The sequence below is a fragment of the Rattus rattus genome, chromosome 3, assembly GCF_011064425.1.
Source record: "Rattus rattus isolate New Zealand chromosome 3, Rrattus_CSIRO_v1, whole genome shotgun sequence".
In the NCBI taxonomy this organism is placed as follows: Eukaryota; Metazoa; Chordata; class Mammalia; order Rodentia; family Muridae; genus Rattus; species Rattus rattus.
In genome coordinates, this window is record NC_046156.1 from 49,697,167 (window position 1) to 49,717,273 (window position 20,107).

A 20,107-nucleotide genomic window follows, 5' to 3' on the forward strand; every position below is an offset into this window, starting at 1 on the left:
CGCTTTGTTTGCTTTGAGACAAAGTTTCCTCCACTCACTCTGTAGACCATGCTGACCTTAGATTTGCAGAGATCCACCTGCCTCTGCCTTCCAAGTGCTGGAGTCAAGGCATGCACCACCATTCCTGCTTGGTAAACACTTTTTAAGCAAATGAATGTCAACAGTGGTAGCTAGTCTTGATGGACTAGTAATGCCAGGTGTCTGTCAACTATTGTTGTAAGTAGTAGTTCAGTTAATCAAATAACCCCAGAAAGGATCCACCATTTAATGCAATATTTATACAGGAGAAAACAATATATATGAACACATTCATATAGGAGAAATCAATATCTATGTATAAACTGACACTATGACTGCTTCCAGGTATGGAGAGGTTTTATTGTAGATATGAGAGAGAGCACATCCAGAGGCATCTGGAAAAGTCCAGAGCAGAGAGAGAAAGTAGTAGACTGAACATGGTGAGCAGATTGAACAGGGCCATGGCTAGGGGTGTGGGAGACAGTGGAGAAAGCATCTTGAGATAGTAGGAACCTAAGGGGAGAAGAGTGAAAAATGCTTCTTCTCAAGGATGAGTAGCTGTCAGGAGGGAAGCCCAGGAGCTAGAGGAAGTGTAGAGTAGGAGAGGAGGTGGGAAGAGCTAGGATACCAGAATGGACTTTGAAATATATATACTTTAACACTGAAGGAGCCTGGAGGCCTTCATGTGCTGTGACTGCTGAATGACTCCCATTGATAGACAGTAGCTGGCTTTGCAATGAAGAATGCTGGCTTTTACCAAGCTGCTAGAAATCCTTCTAGAGTCTAGATTGAGCTCATTCTAGATATTTGGGTTGCCTTTTGGAGTTTGGGGAATTTGGGCCTGACATACACATATACCTATTTTGTTGAGTCAGGATCTATACAGTCCTGGTTGGCCTAGAATTTGCTGTGTAGACCAAACTGGTACTGAATTCACCAAGATTGCATTATCTGTCTCCCAAGTGCTGGGATTACAGACATGAGCCACCATGTCCAGTTGGTAAGGGTAGAAACCAGCTAGGTATTTTCAGGGTAAGGACCTGGGTAAGCCATTATTCTATGGCTGTGCAGAGACATGGCCATAGCAAGTCTTAGAAAGGAAAAGCATGCAATGGAGGTTTCCTTACAGTTTCTGAGTCTTGGTTTATCCTCATCATGTTGGGAAGCATGGTGGCAGGGAGCATGACGGCAGACAGGCATAGTGCTAGTAAAGTAACTAAGAGTTATCTGATCCATAGGCTGAGAGGTTGGGGGCAGTCTTTTAAACCTCAAAGCCCACCCCCAGTGACATCCAACAAGACCACACCTCCTAATCCTTCTCAAATAGTGCCACTCCTTGATGACTAATCATTCAAATATATGAGCCTATGAGGAGTATCTTATTCAAACCACAACAGTCACCTAGAGCAAGTAGTTTTTTCCCAAGGACCTGTTGGCAGTTCCATCCCTGTCTGAGACCACGTCAGAAGGGAGATGGGGTTTCCACATTATGGCTCTTCTCTTAAATGAATCTCCTGTTTTGTAAACTATACCTGAAGGAAACCAGGAGGAAATACCTTAATACTTCCTGGGTGGGCCAACTGGAGTGACCCCACCCCAACACCTCAGTTACTAACACCTTAATTTAGCAAGAGAAGCAAATGCTATCAACCACTAAGCCATCTCTACAATCCTGTCTTGGTTTGTGGAATGTCTTGTGTGTACAATCCAAATGATTGTATTAATTAGTTTTTTCTATATATTCTTTGGTTTTTGATGCTATAATTTCATAATTTGAGTCTGTTTCCTCAAGAACTCTTTCCCACACCAAACATTGTTATAACTATTGTTGCTGCTAGTGGTTTCCTCCTCCTGACTCTGTCCATTCTAGGTAACCAGGCAGTTCACAGCCAGCAGATGGCACTGTAACAGGAATGGACAGAATTCTTAGGGTTTTGACAACCACTCTCAGGACTGAGTGCAGCCCTGTAACCCAGCCTCTAGGAAAGCAGACCCAACTGTGTATAAAGGTCCTGGCTTACAAAGCTTTGTCTCCTGCACCCCACCCCATCATTAGACTGTCACCATCCAGTAAAAACACTTCAGAAAAGCCATGGTAGGGCAGATTCCTGAAAAGATGAGGCCAGCATGACTTAAACTCAGGAAATAAAGGAAACTATCCTGTTAGTTTAAGGAAAAGAAAAGGGAAGTCGTCTGAATGCTTCTGACAACCAAAAGCCTTACTATCTGAAATATGTGACTTTTGTAATAAACTTTCTTATTTCGTCTACAAAAGCCAAATGTAGCTTGGCTAGATTTCTGCCAGGAGAAGCCACCTAATGAGGGCTGTCCCAGGAGCCTGGGTAACTACTGTGGTATCCCCCTCCGCCCTGGGTTTCAGATATTACAGGGCATAGTACTACTGCAGAACACAGAAGCAAAACAACAAAACGAAACAAACCCGTGTCTCCAAGAAGACAGTTCAAAACACTGACAGTGGTGACGTTTTCAGCTTGGTGTGGTAAGATAAAGTACTGCCCTGCTGTAGTATTCACATGTGCGCCCCTTATGTGCAATTCCTTCACATCACAGCCTGCTTTCCAAGGGTTTTCTCTTGGAACTGTACCTGATTTCATTATCAGTTGTCTCCTAAATAAGTTGGAGGAAACGGAATGGTTTTGTTTCTTAATCATGAATCATTTGAACCTTAAAGTTCTGTTCTCAAGAAGATAAAGAGAGGAACGACATGTTCTGGCACACTGAGTCACAGAGAAAAAGAAAGCAGTTACTCTCCCACCATTGTAAGCGGGTGGCTCATACACACAAAACACACACACACACACACACACACACACACACACACACACACACACACACACACTCGAAAGCAATAGCCTCAGAGCAAACCCTACATACTGACTTTTTTTTAAACACACTGTCTCAGTCCAGTACCCCTAGTTACACAGTTAACACGCGGCAAGTAGGCAGACATCCGGTTGCCATGACCACAAAGGAAACCTCGCCCACCACGCGCTCCTCACTTACGTAGGGACGCAGACGTTACGCAGGCAGGGTGGGGGCTTTGGCTCGACGATCAGCTACTTTCGTCTGAGTTCGGCGTTTCTCGCTCTCGGCCCTCGCGCTTGCGTACTACGGCTCGTTCGTGTCACCACGGCCCGGATCGGGAAGTGTCAAGTGGGAACCAGGTTCCCCCGCCTTTGCAGCCTCTACAGCTGAACCCGGACCCCTCACCCGGGCCGGGCACTACCACCATGACGAACGGTGAGTGCTGGGGGCCCAAGCGGAGGTTGACGGTAGACGACCAGGACCAATCGTGGCGGGCGGGGCTAGACTGACGTGGCCGTTTCCCCCCGCCCCCTCCCAGCCCGGCCCCCCTGGACCTTGGGGAGCCCCTAACTCCTGTCTGGGACGCTCCTTGCAGTTTCTCTTTTCTCAAGCCCATAAGGGTACCCTAGTATCCACGCCTGACTCTTTGGTTATCACCCTTTACTCTCTTCTTTCCTAGAAGTTGGTTCTGAGGAGGTCGGTCCCTGTAGAATTATGCTGTTAGTCCCCAGGGAGCAGAAGCTATTATCTGGTTCCCTAAGATTTCATACTTTCTGACAATAAGCTGGTTGAGAGGACCTGGAAATGGTATCAAATTCCACAGTTTGCGGGGGAGGTGAATGTAGATATCCTCAAAGTTTTGTTTGTTTTGTTTCTTAATTTAAATAACAAAAAAGCCTTCACTTACTTGACTCTATAAAGTCCTAGCTGGGTGGCTCCACCTCGAGCTTCTGGCTAATATTGCAAAAGGTGGATTTAGAAGCCGCCTTTTATTAATGATGGAGCACTTATTTTTCCAGGTTGCCTCAAATAATTTTATAGTCATGATTTTCAGGTTCTAGAAGATAAATTAAGACCTTTATAGCCAATCTTACAGGAAAGGAAGTAAGAAAGCCTTTTTAGACACTATGATTGGAGAGGCTCAGGAAATTTTTTCTCATAGACTTTCATCGACTTAACACTGAAGACTGAAATGTCATTTCCTTGTGAATTTTGGCATTGTCTACAAGAACTTATCGGAGCAAAATAATAACACATAAAAACTGCCTGTTGAAATAGTTTCACTGGAACAAGACAGAATGGCCCAGAACTGGCAGGCACTGGCAAAGACCCTGGTTGTATATAATATCCATTTGAAGCTTTCTGGGTAGTCAGTCTTACCATAGTACACAAAGTTAAAGAAGGAACATCACCCAAAGAAAGACATGGTGTAAATTAAACTAGGAAATAAAATATTCTGGCACCATGATTACTGAATAATTTCTGCCGTTATGTAATTCATTTTGCCTACCTGTGTAACACATGTCAGAAGCAGAACTAAGAGCTTTCTGTGTCATCTAAGCATCAACTACAGTTTTGTTCTGTTTCTGAGACTGTACTTTGCAGGATGTTATGTGGCAAGCCTCTGAGCCCAGCTTAGAGTAGGAGGAGGCAGGCGGACCAGCCCTGTCTAGGCAGCAGGACCCTGTCTGGAAACAAAAACAGGACATGGTCTCCCTTTGTAATTGGCTGTGCTTTGCTAAGCCAGTGTCAAAGGAGTGCATCGTTATGCCTCATGCTCGTCAGTTTTTCCTGTCTTTCGCTTTATGCAAATCTTTTATTCAGGCAGGACTATGATTTGTAAACTGTACTGTACTTGAAATATCAACTGGGTAGAGCAAAAGTGTGGCTATATGAGGTCTAACTCTTGGGTTTTCCACTAAGCTCTATGGTCTGCCTTAACATACGCTTTACCGGCAGATGCAGCTCTGGAAACCTTGGCTAAAGACTGAGCTTTCCTGCATCAGATGAGTGATTTACATCAAGAACATATGTAAATCTTATGCACAGATAGTACTAGCATCAGTCACCCCAAGAGCTCCACACAAATACACTCGTGTTTTCCAGTCTGAAGTGGAGGCAGGGGAGTGAAGTGGTTAAGGGGCTGTTTACAAGCAAGTTGGGGAAACAGTGCCAAGATTGTTGGATCCTTCCTGTTCAGTGTTGGCACTGCCGTTTGAGGTGATGTCAGCACCAAACTGAGCAGGGTCACCTTTCCCAGGCTAAACCAGCGTCAACGCTCTCTCTCTCTCTTCTTTATGCGACAGTGTATTCCTTGGATGGGATTCTGGTGTTTGGTCTGCTCTTTGTTTGTACCTGTGCCTACTTCAAGAAAGTACCTCGTCTCAAAACCTGGCTGCTTTCAGAGAAGAAGGGAGTTTGGGGTGTATTTTACAAAGGTAAGGTCTCTCTGGATACAGAGAGAGAACGTAGCTATTTCTGAGCAGTGTGGTTCTATAAAATACAAGGCGTAGTGCCGGGGTTCTATTTGGACTCATCTTTACTATGTGAGTGTGTGTGATGTGTTGTGGGTGTGTGGTTGTAGGTGTGTACACCTGGCTAGCTGGCCCATGCGGGTCTAGAACTCGTCATGCCCACTTATCCTAGAAGTACTGAGAGTACAGATTTGTATCACTCTAGCCATAGTTTTCATGGCTTCTGGGATTTTGACTCAGGTCCTCACAATTGTGTGGTAAGTGCTTTGCCTAGAGTCTGCTAATAAGATGGTCAAAGTTGAGGTAAGAGGTAAAATTTAAATTAGCTATTCCTTAAGGCATACTTGTTTATTTTACTTTCTAGGTAATTTTGATATTCTAGGATTAAAGACTACATTCAATGCCAGGTGTGACACATGCTTGTAGTTCCAGCTACTTGGGAAGCCAAGAAGTGAGCTTGTTCTTGGCCAATGTTGTAATATTTGGTCCCATGAGGTGAGGGAGAGATATTTTACAAGTTAAATCATTTTAGGCTGGCCTGAAATTCCTCTTAGCAGGAAGAATAGTTTCTCACTTTTGTTTTTAACAGAACACACTGGAAACAACTTTTAGCTTAATTAATTTATATATATTTTAGCTTTTTTTATTTTGGGCACTTTCATCAGGAATTCTGTAGAAATATTTTTTTAATTGTGTAAAATAAGGACAGGCATGGTGACACATCCCTCTAATCCTATTGAACAGTGAGCCTTTGTCTCAAAAAGGTTTAGGGAGGACAGGCATTGCAGCACACACCTTTAATCCCAGCACTGGGGAGGCAGACGCAGATAGGCAGACCTCTGAGTTCAGGGACATTCTTGTTCTAGCTACAAATTAGAGGCCAGCCAGGGCTACACAGCGTGATTCCATCTCAGAATAAAAGGGGGCCAGGGCTAAGCCATTTCATGTAGAGCCTAGAACATAAGGGTATCATTTAAGAACATTTCCAGACGGGGTTGGGGATTTGGCTCAGCGGTAGAGCGCTTGCCTAGCAAGCGCAAGGCCCTGGGTTCGGTCCCCAGCTCAAAAAAAAAAAAAAAAAAACATTTCCAGACTCCCGAAACCCTTGGTTCTCGTTAGAGATTCAAAACATGGTTTGAAAGCAAGCCTTTTGTGAAGAACCTCACTTTCCATTTGTCCCCTAGCTGCTGTGATTGGAACCCGGCTGCATGCTGCTGTTGCAATTGCCTGCATCGTAATGGCCTTTTACGTCCTGTTTATCAAATGAATTCCAAACCATCCAGCTCATCAGCTGCCAACCCAGGGGATAAAGATGAAGAACTTGTCGGAAACCTGGACCCAGCATAGGAGAGTCGAGCTAAAATCATCAGTGTCCCCAGGATGACACTGAAGCGTCTGCCTGCCACATGTGGGGAAAACTCATGGTCACAAACATTTTTGCTTCAGGGGATTCCAGAAAGCCAACCTTTTTTGATCTCTGCATTAATCAGCTCCCAGCAGCAAGTCTGTATATCCAGATAAATTACATCGCCCCCATCGATATGATTATGTATCTCCTGCTTAGAACCCAGACTGGGCGGTAGCTCAATGGTAGAGCATTTGGTTAGTATTGACACAATCTTGGGTTCACTCTAGCATTGATAAAACTAGCTACAGCTGGTCATCGGCTTTGCTCTCTAGCCCATCATCAGAATCTCTGAAAACTGTGGCTCACGGGGGGGAATGATACAGGCTTTGTTCAGACTTCCCAGATTAAAGAGAGGCACTCTACATAGCCTTGGCTGTCCTAGAACTCAATGTAGAGCAGGCTAGCCTCAAATTCACAGAGAGCCGCCTGCCTCTGCCTCCTGAATTAAAGGCATGTGCCAGGAAATACTTTTTAAGGCTTCATTTTTTTCATTGGCTACTTTTGATCTGATGAATTGGTGAGAGAGTGGGGTTGGATGAGAACTAGGAGTTATGAGAGGCAAAAAAATCGTTTGGCTTTGGAAATGTGTTCTTTCTGTGCATCTGGGGGCTTAAGAGGGGGTGGTTCTCATTGCAGAGAGAACAGACTGCCACATTCTGGCAGCTTGAGGGTTCCCCAGAGAACCTGAGTGCTTGTGAAATCCAGGGTTATCGGTAAGAAGCAGCGAGTGGGCCAAGGCAGCTTACCAGTGTCCCCAGAGAAGACTTCAGTCAGCCGACTGATGTAGAGAAAATGAACCAACTCTTGCTATTTCCTAAAGCTTTTTAAACACTTTCTAAATTACCTAGTGCTAAATACTGTTACTCAGTTTTAAATATGAATGCTGGGGGAGGGGACTATTGAAAAAAATCATTGATTAATATATTTGAAGTTCGGGTAGAAGAGAAGTAAATTAGTACATCAATTCATATACTAGTAAGTTCATCTAGTATAAGAATTTATTGCCATAAAAATGTATGTAGATGGGGGTTTTGTCATAAGAGATCCAAGCTTGTTCTTCAGTCTGGGATACAGCGATTTTAGTTGTCTCTGCCAACTCTTAGTGTTGTTCATGCTGCAGTATTTCCCTCTCTGTCAGACCATGAGAAACTGGAATGAGAAAAGTCACTGACACTAGCATTTGTTCAGCCTGGAGAATTCATTAATAAAATGAGTGTGTTTCTGAGGAAAGAAAAATGAAGCTTTGCCCCTGAGTGCTGAGGGCTTTTCCATGGGGTGTAAGAATTGTGAGCAGGTGATGTCAGATGACTCAATGTTTGAAGGGAAGATTTCTCCATTCCCCCTATGCCTGCACAAGAATCAGCTGGTAAATGTGAAGTCTGCAACAGTGGAACAAAAAGTAGGTCTAACATACACACGAGCACACACATATTCAATCGTGTGTCATAAAGCTTAACAGGACAAGTATAGGGGCTCACTCCCAGGAGAAGTGTAATTCTCTGCTGTCCGTATACTGCACCAGAACAAAGGCTGCTTGGAAGCACAGGTCCCGGTGTAGACGAGTGCTGTGAGGGTTTGCAGCAGGTTAGAAAGTCACCAAGTACACACTACCGCATGTGTGAGCCTCTCTAGGAATTGGTCCACAGGCAAATTGCAATTATTGCTGTTTTCTGGTCATTCCTAAGGATCCTTCCTCAGGAGAGAGAAAATTTTAATGGGGCTAGAGAGATCTTGTGGGTGGGAGTTTGGGACCTGTTGACCAACTGGGTGTCCCTTGGGAAGTAGGCACAACACTAGTTACTTTGTATTTGATGGCTTGTTCTCAAACAGGGCTGGCTTCTCCACTGTGCTCTAGAACCAGCTTCACTCCCTAAACAGCTTTCCTTCTGCGGCTTCCGTCATGGGTCCTCTGGGCCTAAATGTTCTGCATTGTTATATTTTGAGATGTTTTCTTATCAGAATGTATCAAAAAGTACAGGAAGAAGCAAATGGCCGACTTCATTTTTGACCTTATGTAATTAGGTAAATAGAAACCTGGCGTACTTATTTAGGCTGCGTTTCACTTTTGGCAAAGAAGAAAATGATAAAGTGTTGTAGAGGTCCTTCAGGGGTGGTATGAGGGTAGCACTATTACTCAGATTCAAGCTGGATCCACCCTGTGCCAGGGCTGGAGGAAATCAGCCCCTTTTTTATAGTGGAATCAGCTGCTTTTTTATTCACCATTGTTGGCACAATCCTTGAAAATAAACTTTTCTCCCTGTGGTTTTTGCCTGCTTTGTCGTGTGTGTTTATTGAACTGTTCAGTGCTCTCTTGGCCATAGCATGTTGGCTCACTGGAGTAAATACTGCCATTCTGGTGAGCTTTGGTACACTTAGCCAGCAGGCCCATTGCTACTATTAAAGGACTAGTGTCTTAGCAGCCATGGTGGCACCCGCCTTTAATCCCAGCACTTGGATCTTTGTGAGTTTGAGGCCAACCTGGTCTACAAACAGCTCCAGGATAGCCAGTGCTGTTACACAGAGAAACCCTGTCTCAAACACAAAACAGAAAAAATTGCGTCATTTGTCATTATTGGTGAAGTTCTTCATTCTGAGGTTGTTAGGTTAGCCACCCAAGCCCTTAGAAAATATCTGAGCCAATGGAATTCAGGAGCGTATAGTGGGTACTTTCTTCAGTATTTGTTTATTGAACAGCCAATTAGGACTGGTATAAGTACAAATGACAGCTTCAGAAATCATTTACTACTAATGGTCAGTTTTTTTTTCTTTCTTTTCTTTTCTTTTTTTTTTTCCGGAGCTGAGGACTGAACCCAGGGCCTTGCGCTTGCTAGGCAAGCGCTCTACCACTGAGCTAAATCCTCAACCCCTAGTTTGTTTTTTTTTAACTTTGCCACTCCTTGCCCCTTACAGAAAAAGGACAGGAGGGGATGGAGTATTAATGCACTTTCTATATGGTGAGAGGCACATCTACTGTCTTAGTTTGGGCTCCTATTCCTGCACAAACACCATGACCAAGAAGCAAGTTGGGGAGGAAAGGGTTTATTCAGCTTATACTTCCACGTTGCTGTTTCATCACCAAAGGAAGTCAGGACTGGAACTCAAGCAGGTCAGGAAGCAGGAGCTGATGCAGAGGCCATGGAGGGATGTTACTCACTGGCTTGCTTCCCCTGGCTTGCTCAGCTTGCTCTCTTATAGAACCCAGACCACCAGCCCAGGGACAGCACCACCCACAATGGGCTGGGCCCTACCGGCCTTGGCCACTAGTTGAGAAAATGCCTTACAGCTGGGTCTCGTGGAGGCATTTCCTCAAGTGAGGCTCCTTTGTGATAATTCCAACTTGTGTCAAATTGGCACAAAACCAGCCAGTACATCTACCTAATTGTTACTTCACTCATGGAATTTGAAAATTAGATTTTTAAAAAAAAAAATTGGGTCTGACTACATGGCCCTGGCTGACCTGGAATTTATAGTATGCACACTAGACTAGCCTTGAACTCAAGACGTCCGACCTGCCTCTGCTTCTCAAGTGCTGGGATTAAAGGCATGCACCATCGAGCTTGGAGAAACGTCCGATATATTTTAACGGAATGAGTGTAAATGAAGGCTCAGCGGTCTCTCAGCACCAAGTTCTGGACAAACAGGAGTCTCTGTAAGCGAGGCTAGGGATATGCAGTCCCCATTTTACAGATGCCCTGTGCCTGAGTACTCAAAAATCCTTTGATTAAATGGTATGTAGTGTGCTACCAAGTGGTTAGTGGGTAAAAGGCGCCTGTTACCCAAGCCACCAGACTCTTTGATTCCATGACTCACATGGTGGAAGAAAACCGACTTTTAAAGTTTGACCTTCACGTCTGCACCATGACACATTGCTCAGACTCTGCCAATAAATACATATACATGATAAATGATATTGTCAGGGAATAGGCACGTCCATAAGTGTTCCTATGATGCTCTTGTTAATAATAACCTAGGGTTAATAAGTCCATGAATAAGTCAGCACATATATGTCTGAGAATGGGTCATTTCATAGCTACAAATTGGATATCTTTTAATTTAGAGCAAAGAAAAGGTCAAATCAAGGAAAAACTAGGTGAGAATATAAACATTTACATTTTATATAAAACTGATACATAATAAGGAAGGTGGGTTTTCTGCCTGCTTGTAATCGCAACACCCGGAGCCTGAAGCAGAAGGCTCTTGAGTCGGTTACCAGGTTGGGCAACTTAGAATTTCAAACAAAACACAACAAAACCCAAGTCCATCTGTGGAAATCAAGCTTTCTGTCCTGGGACCTCCCAGCCACAGGGTGGCAGAAGAGAATACTCTGGCTAAACAAGGTGTGCGGAAGCCGCCTGACCACTCTGTGGTTCCTCCCAGAATCCTTTGAGACAAGACCGAGTGTTTAAAAGAGGGTGCAACTGCCATTTCCTCGCGAGTGGGAGCGCGGCTGGGGTGGTGCCTAGTTTTGATTTGTGTTGTGTGGTGCGTGTGGTGCATGTGGGCCGAGTGGGAGTACGGATGTGTGAGTGTGTGTGCGCGGGTCTGCAGCATGGAAGGCGAGTGTGTGTCCCCCCCCCCCACGCCCCTCCCCTCGCCTACACCTTGATCTTATTTGATCGGGTCGTGACCCCCGCCCCGCCGGGCCGCCCCGAAATGAAAAGCAGCCCTCCTGCGAAGCCCCCTCGGTGGGGCGCTGTGCAGCGAGGCCCTCTGGGCGGTGGCGACGCCGCGGTTCCCGAGGTTCCCGGATCGGTCCTGCGGGCCCGGCGCTCAGAAGTGATGAATTGATCAGATAGACGAGGCCGGGTCCGTCCCAGCCGCTGATTACCGAGGCGATTCTGATCTGAGCCCGGCCCCAGGACCCCGCCGGCGAGCCCTGGTTCAGGTCTGTAGCCTCGAGTGCTGCAGAGGCGCGCCGCCGCTTGTAGATGGAGGCTTTGTCCTCGCTGCAGTTTTTCTTCTCACCGAGTGTGTGTGTCCGCGAGTGCCCCTTTTAGTCTGGGCTATTAATTTCACCTAGGCCTTGTACAGACTCTATAGTATATCCTGTGTAGTGTAGAGCATTAGAGAGCATACATTTACAAACTACCAGATGCATGGACTTGCTCTATATACAGTAAATTAGGATGGGCTGTGTACGATTTAAGGCTTCAAGGGTGGATGTGTTGTTTTGGATGGGTTGTGGACCGCATTGATTTGTATTTTGCGGCGTGTGTGGTGCATGTGGGCCTAGTGCAAGTACGGATGTGGGAGTCTGGAGCGTAGAAGGCTAGTGTGTGTGGTCCCCCTACTCCCGATGCCCCTCTCCTTGCCTACACCTTGATCTTACTTGATCGGTCTTAGGCTGGGGAACTTGGTTAGTAGTTGAGGATGACCTTGAATTCCAGAATGCCTGCCTCTACCTTCCAGGCTTCCATTACAGCCACTTTATTAACACATTGAGCTAAAAAAAAAAAAAAAAAAAATGTGTGTGTCCTGTTTGTGAGATTATAGGTGATTGTGTGAAGTTGGTGTCAAGTTTTTCCACCACCAGTCCCCCCCCACACACACACAATTTTCTGAGGCAGAACCTCTCCTCTCCTTGAAGCTTCTGCTCTTCTAACTAGCTGATTGCATAGACACACACACACACCCCAGAATTACAGGTGTGCCCACTGGCCTTTATGTGGTTTTGGAAACTCGAGTCCATTCCACTTTATGCACTGCGCTACCCTCCTAGCCATAATATATATATATATATATATATATATATATGTGTGTGTGTGTGTGTGTGTGTGTGTGTGTGTAGATAGATATAGATATGTGTAGATAGATATAGATATGTATATATATATATTTTTTTTTATTGTTTTTTTTCAAGACAGGGTTTCTCTGTGTAGTCTTGGCTGTCCTGGAACTCACTATGTAGACCAGGCTGGCCTTGAACTCAGAGTGATCCAGCTGCCTCTGCCTACCAAGTGCTGGGGTGACAGGCATGTTGCATCCTTCTAGCATCTTAAAATAATTTTAATTGGCACACAAAGTACTTAATTAGAGATTTTCAGTACATTTGCACATTTTGTAATGTCTACATTAGGGTAAGGGTACCTGTCTCAAATAGCATGTGGGCGTGTGTATTTTCCACAAAGGGGGACCTTTCCCCCATGCCCCATCACTATTCTCCCGGCCTCTGGTAATTTACTGTATGCCGACAACCTGTAGGAGAGCAACTGGTTTAGAGCCCACATGAGTAAGATTATGTTTTTCTGTGCTTGACTTATTTAATGATCCCCAGTTGTGGAAATGCTGCACAACAGGATCCCATTCGTTTTTCATGGGTGCATAACCTTCTATTGTGCTGGCTACTTTGATGTTAACTTTACAGAGGCCAGAGTCATTGGAAGGAAAGGGTACCCATCTGAGAAAATGGCCTTCATAAGATGGCTTACGGGATGGCCTGTAAGGGATTTTCTTAGTGACTGTTGAGGAGGGTCCAACCCAATGCGGGCGGTGCCCCTCTGGGCTGGTGATCCATAAAAAAGCAGGCTGAGCAAGTTATTAAGCAGTGCCCCTCCATGGCTTCTGCATCAGCTCCTGCCTCCAAGAACCTGCCCTATTTGATTTCCTGTCCTGGCTTCTTCCAGTGAAGTGTGGAAATGTCAGCCAAATCTTTTTCTTCCCAAGTCGCTTCGATCTTGGTTTTTCATCAAACCAATGGAAGTCCTTAGACAATTGTGTACATACACCACATTTTCTTCATGACTGAGCTGTTTTTCCCACTTCCTTGTGTGTGTGCACACAGCTCGTGGGCATGTGAAGGTCAGGGTAGCCTGTGTTAGTCATTTCTCTCCACCATGTGGGCTCCAGGGATTAAACTCAGGTGGCAGCTGGGTGAGTCACCAGAGTCGACTGCCTAGACGTGGGTTTAAGCCAATAGAAAGTCTATACTAGCTGGCTAACACTCTAGATGTTCTGGATCCCAGTGTAATCTGAGCCTTCTCAGGCTTGTTTTCCTTTTTGGTGGGTGGTGCTGTCTTGTTTTACAGCCTGAACTGCTCTTCCATTATTACAGTTGACAGGCGTGGCAACAAGTGCTTTTACCTATTCAACCATCTCAGCCCATGGATGATGCTTTGATGCTTTTTTTTTTTTTTAATCCATTCATCGACGGATGTTTAAATTCTTAGCTGTTGTAATTCCATCTTTTTTCTTTTGACTTGTTTAATGTGTATTGGTACACTGTAGCTGTCTTCAGACACACCAAAGAGGGCATCAGATCCCATTACAGATGGTTGTGAGCCACCATGTGGTTGCTGGGATTTGAACTCAGGACCTCTGGAAGAGCAGTCAGTGCTCTTAACCGCTGAGCCACCTCTCCAGCCCCTGTAATTCATTTCTCAGTGCTGCAGTAAACATGGAGAGGTTGATCTCTCTTCAAAATAACTGATTTTATTTTCATGGATACATAACAAGTTATAGACTTACTGGATGGATCCTGTGGTTTGGTTTGGTTATGAGACAAGGTCTCTAGGCTGTAGGGTTGATGTAGTCCTGTCGAATAGCTAGGACTTCAAGCCAGCCACCAATCCTGGCTGATAGGGGTTTTTTCCCCTTTTTGAAATAGGTCTCTCTCTTAGAACCTTGGCTGGCCTGGAACTCACTATGTTGGAAGGTGTATGCCACCAAAGCTCCGATTATAAGCGTGCAGTTTCACCACTCCTAGTGTTTATTTGGTGCTGGAAAGCAAGCCCAGGGTTTATTCATCCTGAACAAGCACTCAGCCAACTGAATTACATCCCCAGACCTTCTCCTGGTACTTGGATCTTCAATTGCCTTAGTCCCATCCTAACTGAAGGGGGGTGATACCCAATGGTGGTTTTGGTTTGCACTTCTCCTTGATTAGTGATACCAGTCTTTCAGATACTCGCCAGTCAATTGTATGTGGTTCTATATTGCCTATGATAAACACTACGACCAAGAGTGACTTGGGGAGGATAGGATTGACCTTAAGTCACAGTAATGTCTGAGGAAAGTCAAGAAAAGCTCAAGCAGAACCCTGAAGGTAGGAACTGAAGCAGAGACCATGAAGGAATGCTGCTTACCCAGAGGTGGCTCTGCCCACAACAGGCTGTACCTTCCCATATCACTAATGGAGAAAACTACTGGCCTCCTGGCCAGACATGCGTCTTTCATCCTAACACTGACGAGACATGGGCCTTTCCTGCCAGCGCTTGGAAAGCACAGGTAGATGGATCTCTGTGCATTCAAGGCCAGCGTGGTCTACACAGCAAGCTCCAGAACAGCTAGAGCTACATGATAAAGAGACCCTGTCTCAAAAAAAAAAAAAAATATCCTACATGAAATACCTATAGGCCAATCTGACAGGCATTTTCTGAGGTTCCACTTAACGACGGTTCTAGTTTGTGTCAAGTTCCGAAACAATCCAGCACAGGGCTTTATTTAATCTCTAGGCAGGGTTTCGTTCTGTAGCTCTGGCCTGGAACTCACTGGCCTGCCTGCCACTGTCTCCTGAGTGCCAGTGCTAAAGCTGTGTACCACCTCAGTGGCTCCAATGTGCTTCCTTAGCAGCCATGTTGAAGATGAATTGGTTGGAGAAGTGGAGGCATTATTTCTAGGCTTCTGCCTAGAAATAGATAACTTCTGCCCATGGGTTTAGGCATCTATTTTTTGTCAATATACAGTTTCTATACTACGTTTATGATATGTTAAGACAGGTAAGCTCAAGATTTGGCTATGATGTGAGTTCATGAATGCAGATGCATGTACGGGTATGTATGTGGGCTGTGTGTGTGTGGGGGGGACAGAGGCATTGTCCACTCTCCCTCCTCCTCTTCTCTTTTTCGTCATCTTTTGGTTTTCTTTGGTTTTTGAGCCAGGGTTTCTCTGTGAAACTCTGGCTGTCCTGGTACTCACTCTGTAGACCCAGGCTGTCCTCGGACTCAGAGATCACCTGCTTCTGCTCCCCAGTTATGGGATAAAAAGCATGCACCTCCACACTTATTTGTTTGAAATTTATTTTTATGTGTATGAGTGTTTTGCCTGCACATATGTCTGTGTGCCACATGTATGTGATGTCTACCGAGTCCAGAGGGTATCAGCTACCCTGGAACTGGAGTTACAACTGTTAGCTACCATGTGAGTGCTGTGCATCAAAGCCCGGTCCTCCCTGGGAGAGCAGTCACTGCCCTTAACCACTGAACCATCTTCCCAGGGCCCCTGCTCAGCCTTTTTGAATGTGAGTTCTGGAGTTGAAGTCAGGTCCTTGGTTTTGCAAAGCAGCTTGCTACTGGGACCTCTCCTCAGCCTTATTTGAAGGTTTTTGTTTCGTTTTGTTTTGTTTTGTTTTTTGTAGTTCCATGTGAATCATAACACTGTCTTTCCTAGGTCTCTGAAGAATGTCATTAGTGTTTTGATAAGGATTGCATAGACTCTGTAGAATGCTTTGGACACTTTAACAGTACTGATTCTTTCAGTGCATGAACACAAGATGTCTGTGTGTGTGTCTGTCCTTTGCAGTGTCTCAGTGTTTACAGTTTTCTCAATAGAGAGCATTCACATCATCGTGGTTCACATTTATCACAAATGGGATTGCTTTCTTGATTTCTTGTTCACGCAATTTCCTATCGGTACACAGAACTGCTACTCCCCCAACCTCCCCCGCTTACTAAAGTTCAACCCAGAGCTTTGTATATACCAGACAGTTGTTCTATCATTGAGGTATATCCCAACCCTTTTTATTTTGAGACAGGCTTTTAAAATGCCCAGGCTAGCCTGAACTCACTCAATAACCCAGGAAAGCCTTGAATTTATAATTCTTCTGTCTCAGTCTCCTGAGTAGCTGGTTTACTCACATGTTGATTTTTATCCTGAAACTATATTGAACTTAATAGATTTTGGTAAAATCTCTGATGTGTTCTACCCATAAGATCATACATTTGCTGGGTGGTAGTGGTACATGCCTTTGATCCCAGCACTTGAGAGGCAAAGGCAGGCAGATCTCTGAGTTTGAGGCCATTCTGGTTTACAGAGCAAGTTCCAGGACAGCCAGGGATACACAAAGAAACCCTATCACGAACAGCAACAAAACAACGAAAAAAGAATCCTGTGTTTTTGCATCCAGTGACAGTTGGGTTTCCTCCCACCCACCCTGACACCACCCAGTTTGGATGCTTCATTCCTCCTGGCTTTCTCTTGCTAGGATGTCAGCATCGTACTAAATATAAATGGTGAAAGTGGACGTCCTTCCCTAGTCCAAGATCTAGAGGGAAAGTTTTCAGATGTCTCCTATTTGGTAAATACTGAGAGCGGGCTTGTGCTACAGGAGTTCAATGTTGGGGTCATATCCGTTGTCTTAGAGTCACTATTGCTGTGACAAAACACCTTGACTGAAGCAACTTGGGAAGGAAAGGTTTATTCAGTTTACACCTCCACTGCACTGTTCATCACTGAAAGAAGTCAGGACTGGAGCTCAAGCAGGGCAGGATCCTGGAGTCAAGAGCTGATGCAGAGGCCATGGAGGGAGGCTGCTTACTGCCTTGCTCTCGGGGCTTGCTCAGCCTGCTTTCTTCTAGAACCATAGTCCAGGGATAGAGCCACCTAGGATACCCATCACGGGCAGAGCCCTCATCCATCAATCATTAAGAAAAACCATCTTATAGCTGGGTTTTATGGAGGCATTTTCTCAGTTGAAGTTTCTACCTTAAAGATTACTCCAGCTTGTATGAAGTCGACATAAAACCAGCCAGGACATCTTCCATTTTTATCCTGAGGGGAAGCTGGATTTTTAGAAAAAAATTATTTTATTTATATGGGTACACTGTAGCTGTCTTCAGACACACCAGATCTCATTACAGATGGTTGTGAGCCACCATGTGGTTGCTGGGACTTCAACTCAGGACCTCTGGGAAGAGCAGTCTCAGCCACTGAGCCACCTCTCCAGACCGGGGATGTTGGATTTTATCAAATGCCTTTTCCCATCTGGTGAGATGATTAAGTGGGTTTTACCTTTCAGTCTGTTAACATACTGTTTCCCGTCTATTGGTTTTAAATATTGAACTATCGTCCTTGGTATGAACCTCATTTGATCACAGAAAATAATCCTTTTGATGAGCCATTGGGCTTGGTTAGTACCTTGCTGAGTTTTACATCTATGTTTGTCTTAATTACTGTTCCACTGCTGTGAAGAGACACCATGACCCAGGCAACTTTTTAAAGAAAACATTTAATCGAAATATCGCTTGAAGTTTCAGAGGGTGTCAATGACCATCACGGCAAGGAGCATGGCAGCAGCAGGCATGGTGCTGGAGCATAGCTGAGAGCTACATCAGATACTCCAGTTAGAAGCAGAGAAAGAGATGAGACTGGGCCTGGTGTGGGCTTTCGAAACCTCAAAGCCACCCCCAGGGACACGCCTCCTTCAACAAGGCCACACCTCCTAATCCTTTCAGAACAGTTCCTCAACTGGGAAACATGCAAATATGAGCCTAGCCAAAAGAGATGGTGCCCACCTTTAACCCCAGCCTGGAAGAGATGGTGCCCACCTTTAACCCCAGCCTGGAAGAGATGGTGCCCACCTTTAACCCCAGCCTGTCTTTATTCAAGCCACCATAGCATTATTACAAATATAGGCCTTTCCTTTTCCTGATTTAAAAAAAAAAGTTCTTAATTGTGTGTGTGTGTGTGTGTGTGTGTGTGATATGTATGTAACTGTGCATAAGTGTCTCAATGTGAAAGTGTGTATATGTGTGAGAGCATTGTAGATGTGTATGTATAACTGAGTTTTCTGAGTGTGTACAAGTGTGTAAGTATATGTGTGTCTTTATCTGGTTTTGATATCAGGCTAATGCTGCCCTGAGAAATGAAATTGTAAGAATCACTTTTTGTTCACATTTTTAGAATAATGTTAAGATTTTATTTAGACAGTGCATCATACACAATATCTCAGACTGGCCTCGAACTCACTATATAGCCAAGGATGACCATGAATTCCTGATATTCCTGCCTCAGCCTCCCAAGTGTGGAAACGTCATATTGCCACATGGCAGCGGATACTATCTGAGGAGACTGGAAAGTTTCAATATAAAGGGACACCTCAGTTCCTGGAAGAACCCCCTTTGTATTTAAGTTATACATGAAGCAATGCTGTCAGACTTAATTAGCAATGGGACTTTATAGTCCAATACTTTTTGTTTAAATATTTTGAAACGATGTTTATGTAACTCAGACTGGCTTTGGATGAGCAAGTCCTCTGTCTCTACCTGTTGAGTGCTGGGATTAAAGCTATATACCATCTCCATACCTTATAGTGCGATCTCCAAAAGGTCATTGGACCATTTTTTGCCCAATCGTTTTTTGACACAGGTTCTTATCAGTGCCTCTTAATTTTTAAGTGTTTTTATTTTTGTGCATATTTGTGCAGATTCACATGCCTCTGTGTGTGCACCAGTGGAGGCCGGAGGTTGAAGTTGGGTGTCCTCATCTATCTGTCTGATTTATCATATCTTTGTTTATTTGTTTGTTTGCTTGAGACTGGGTCTCTCACAGAGCCTGCAACTCAGTTAATTCAGCCAGACTGGCCAGAGAACCCCTAGGATCATCCTTTGTCCCCTCATCCCTGTCTCATAACCCCAGAATAACAGATGTGCTGGGGATATAAACCTCAAGTCCTCATGCTTGCACAGCAAACACTACCCACTGAGCCATCCACCAACCCCATAACTTATAAGATTAGGAACCATGTTACTGCATCAAATTTTAGGGACTTTGAAATCCAAACACCGAGTTTTTGAATGACGTTTATGAGAATCAGGTCTACATGCCACAGGCAAAATTAACACAGAGAAGACGGTTGAGTTCCAGGAAGTGGCAGAGTCAGAGACTGAACGATGGCAAGGAGTAGGGCCAGGGAAACGAACCCTCAAAGAGAAAGAAGCAGATGACTAAACCCAAGAGGCTGATAATGTGACATTAGCTGTGGAGTGTGGAGTATCATAGTGATAACTTGCTTGTTAAGAAAACAGGCTATTCTGTAGTAAGAGCACCAGTGGAAGGGGAAGACCTTGGTCCTGCCAAGGCTGAACCCCCAGTGAACGTGATTGTTGGGGGGAGGGTGGTAATGGGGGGAGGATGGGGAGGGGAACACCCATATAGAAGGGGAGGTGGAGGGGTTAGGGGGATGTTGGCCCAGAAACCGGGAAGGGGAATAACAATCGAAATGTAAATAAGAAATACTCAAGTTAATAAAGATGAAAAAAAAAGAAAGAAAGAAAGAAAACAGGCTATTCTGTTTCCTGTGTCCCTGACTCTTAGTGCCCAGTGCACCGATGTGGCTCTGTGTAGCTGTGACTTTAGTTATACACTAAACTTGTACACTAAATACTTG

At 44.8% G+C, this 20,107-nt stretch overlaps 1 protein-coding gene and 1 non-coding gene across 2 annotated transcripts; both read left to right on the forward strand.

The window, feature by feature from the left end:
* The first annotated feature begins 3,093 nt into the window (after window positions 1–3,093).
* Tmem167b (transmembrane protein 167B) lies at window positions 3,094–8,995 on the forward strand. Its single transcript, XM_032897464.1, has 3 exons — window positions 3,094–3,279; window positions 5,151–5,282; window positions 6,503–8,995. The coding sequence occupies exons 1-3, from the start codon at window positions 3,270–3,272 to the stop codon at window positions 6,583–6,585; spliced, it is 225 nt and encodes a 74-aa protein (XP_032753355.1). The 5' UTR covers window positions 3,094–3,269; the 3' UTR covers window positions 6,586–8,995.
* A 2,158-nt stretch (window positions 8,996–11,153) lies between these two features.
* LOC116897635 lies at window positions 11,154–11,573 on the forward strand. The gene has a single exon (XR_004387614.1).
* The last annotated feature ends 8,534 nt before the right edge of the window (window positions 11,574–20,107 follow it).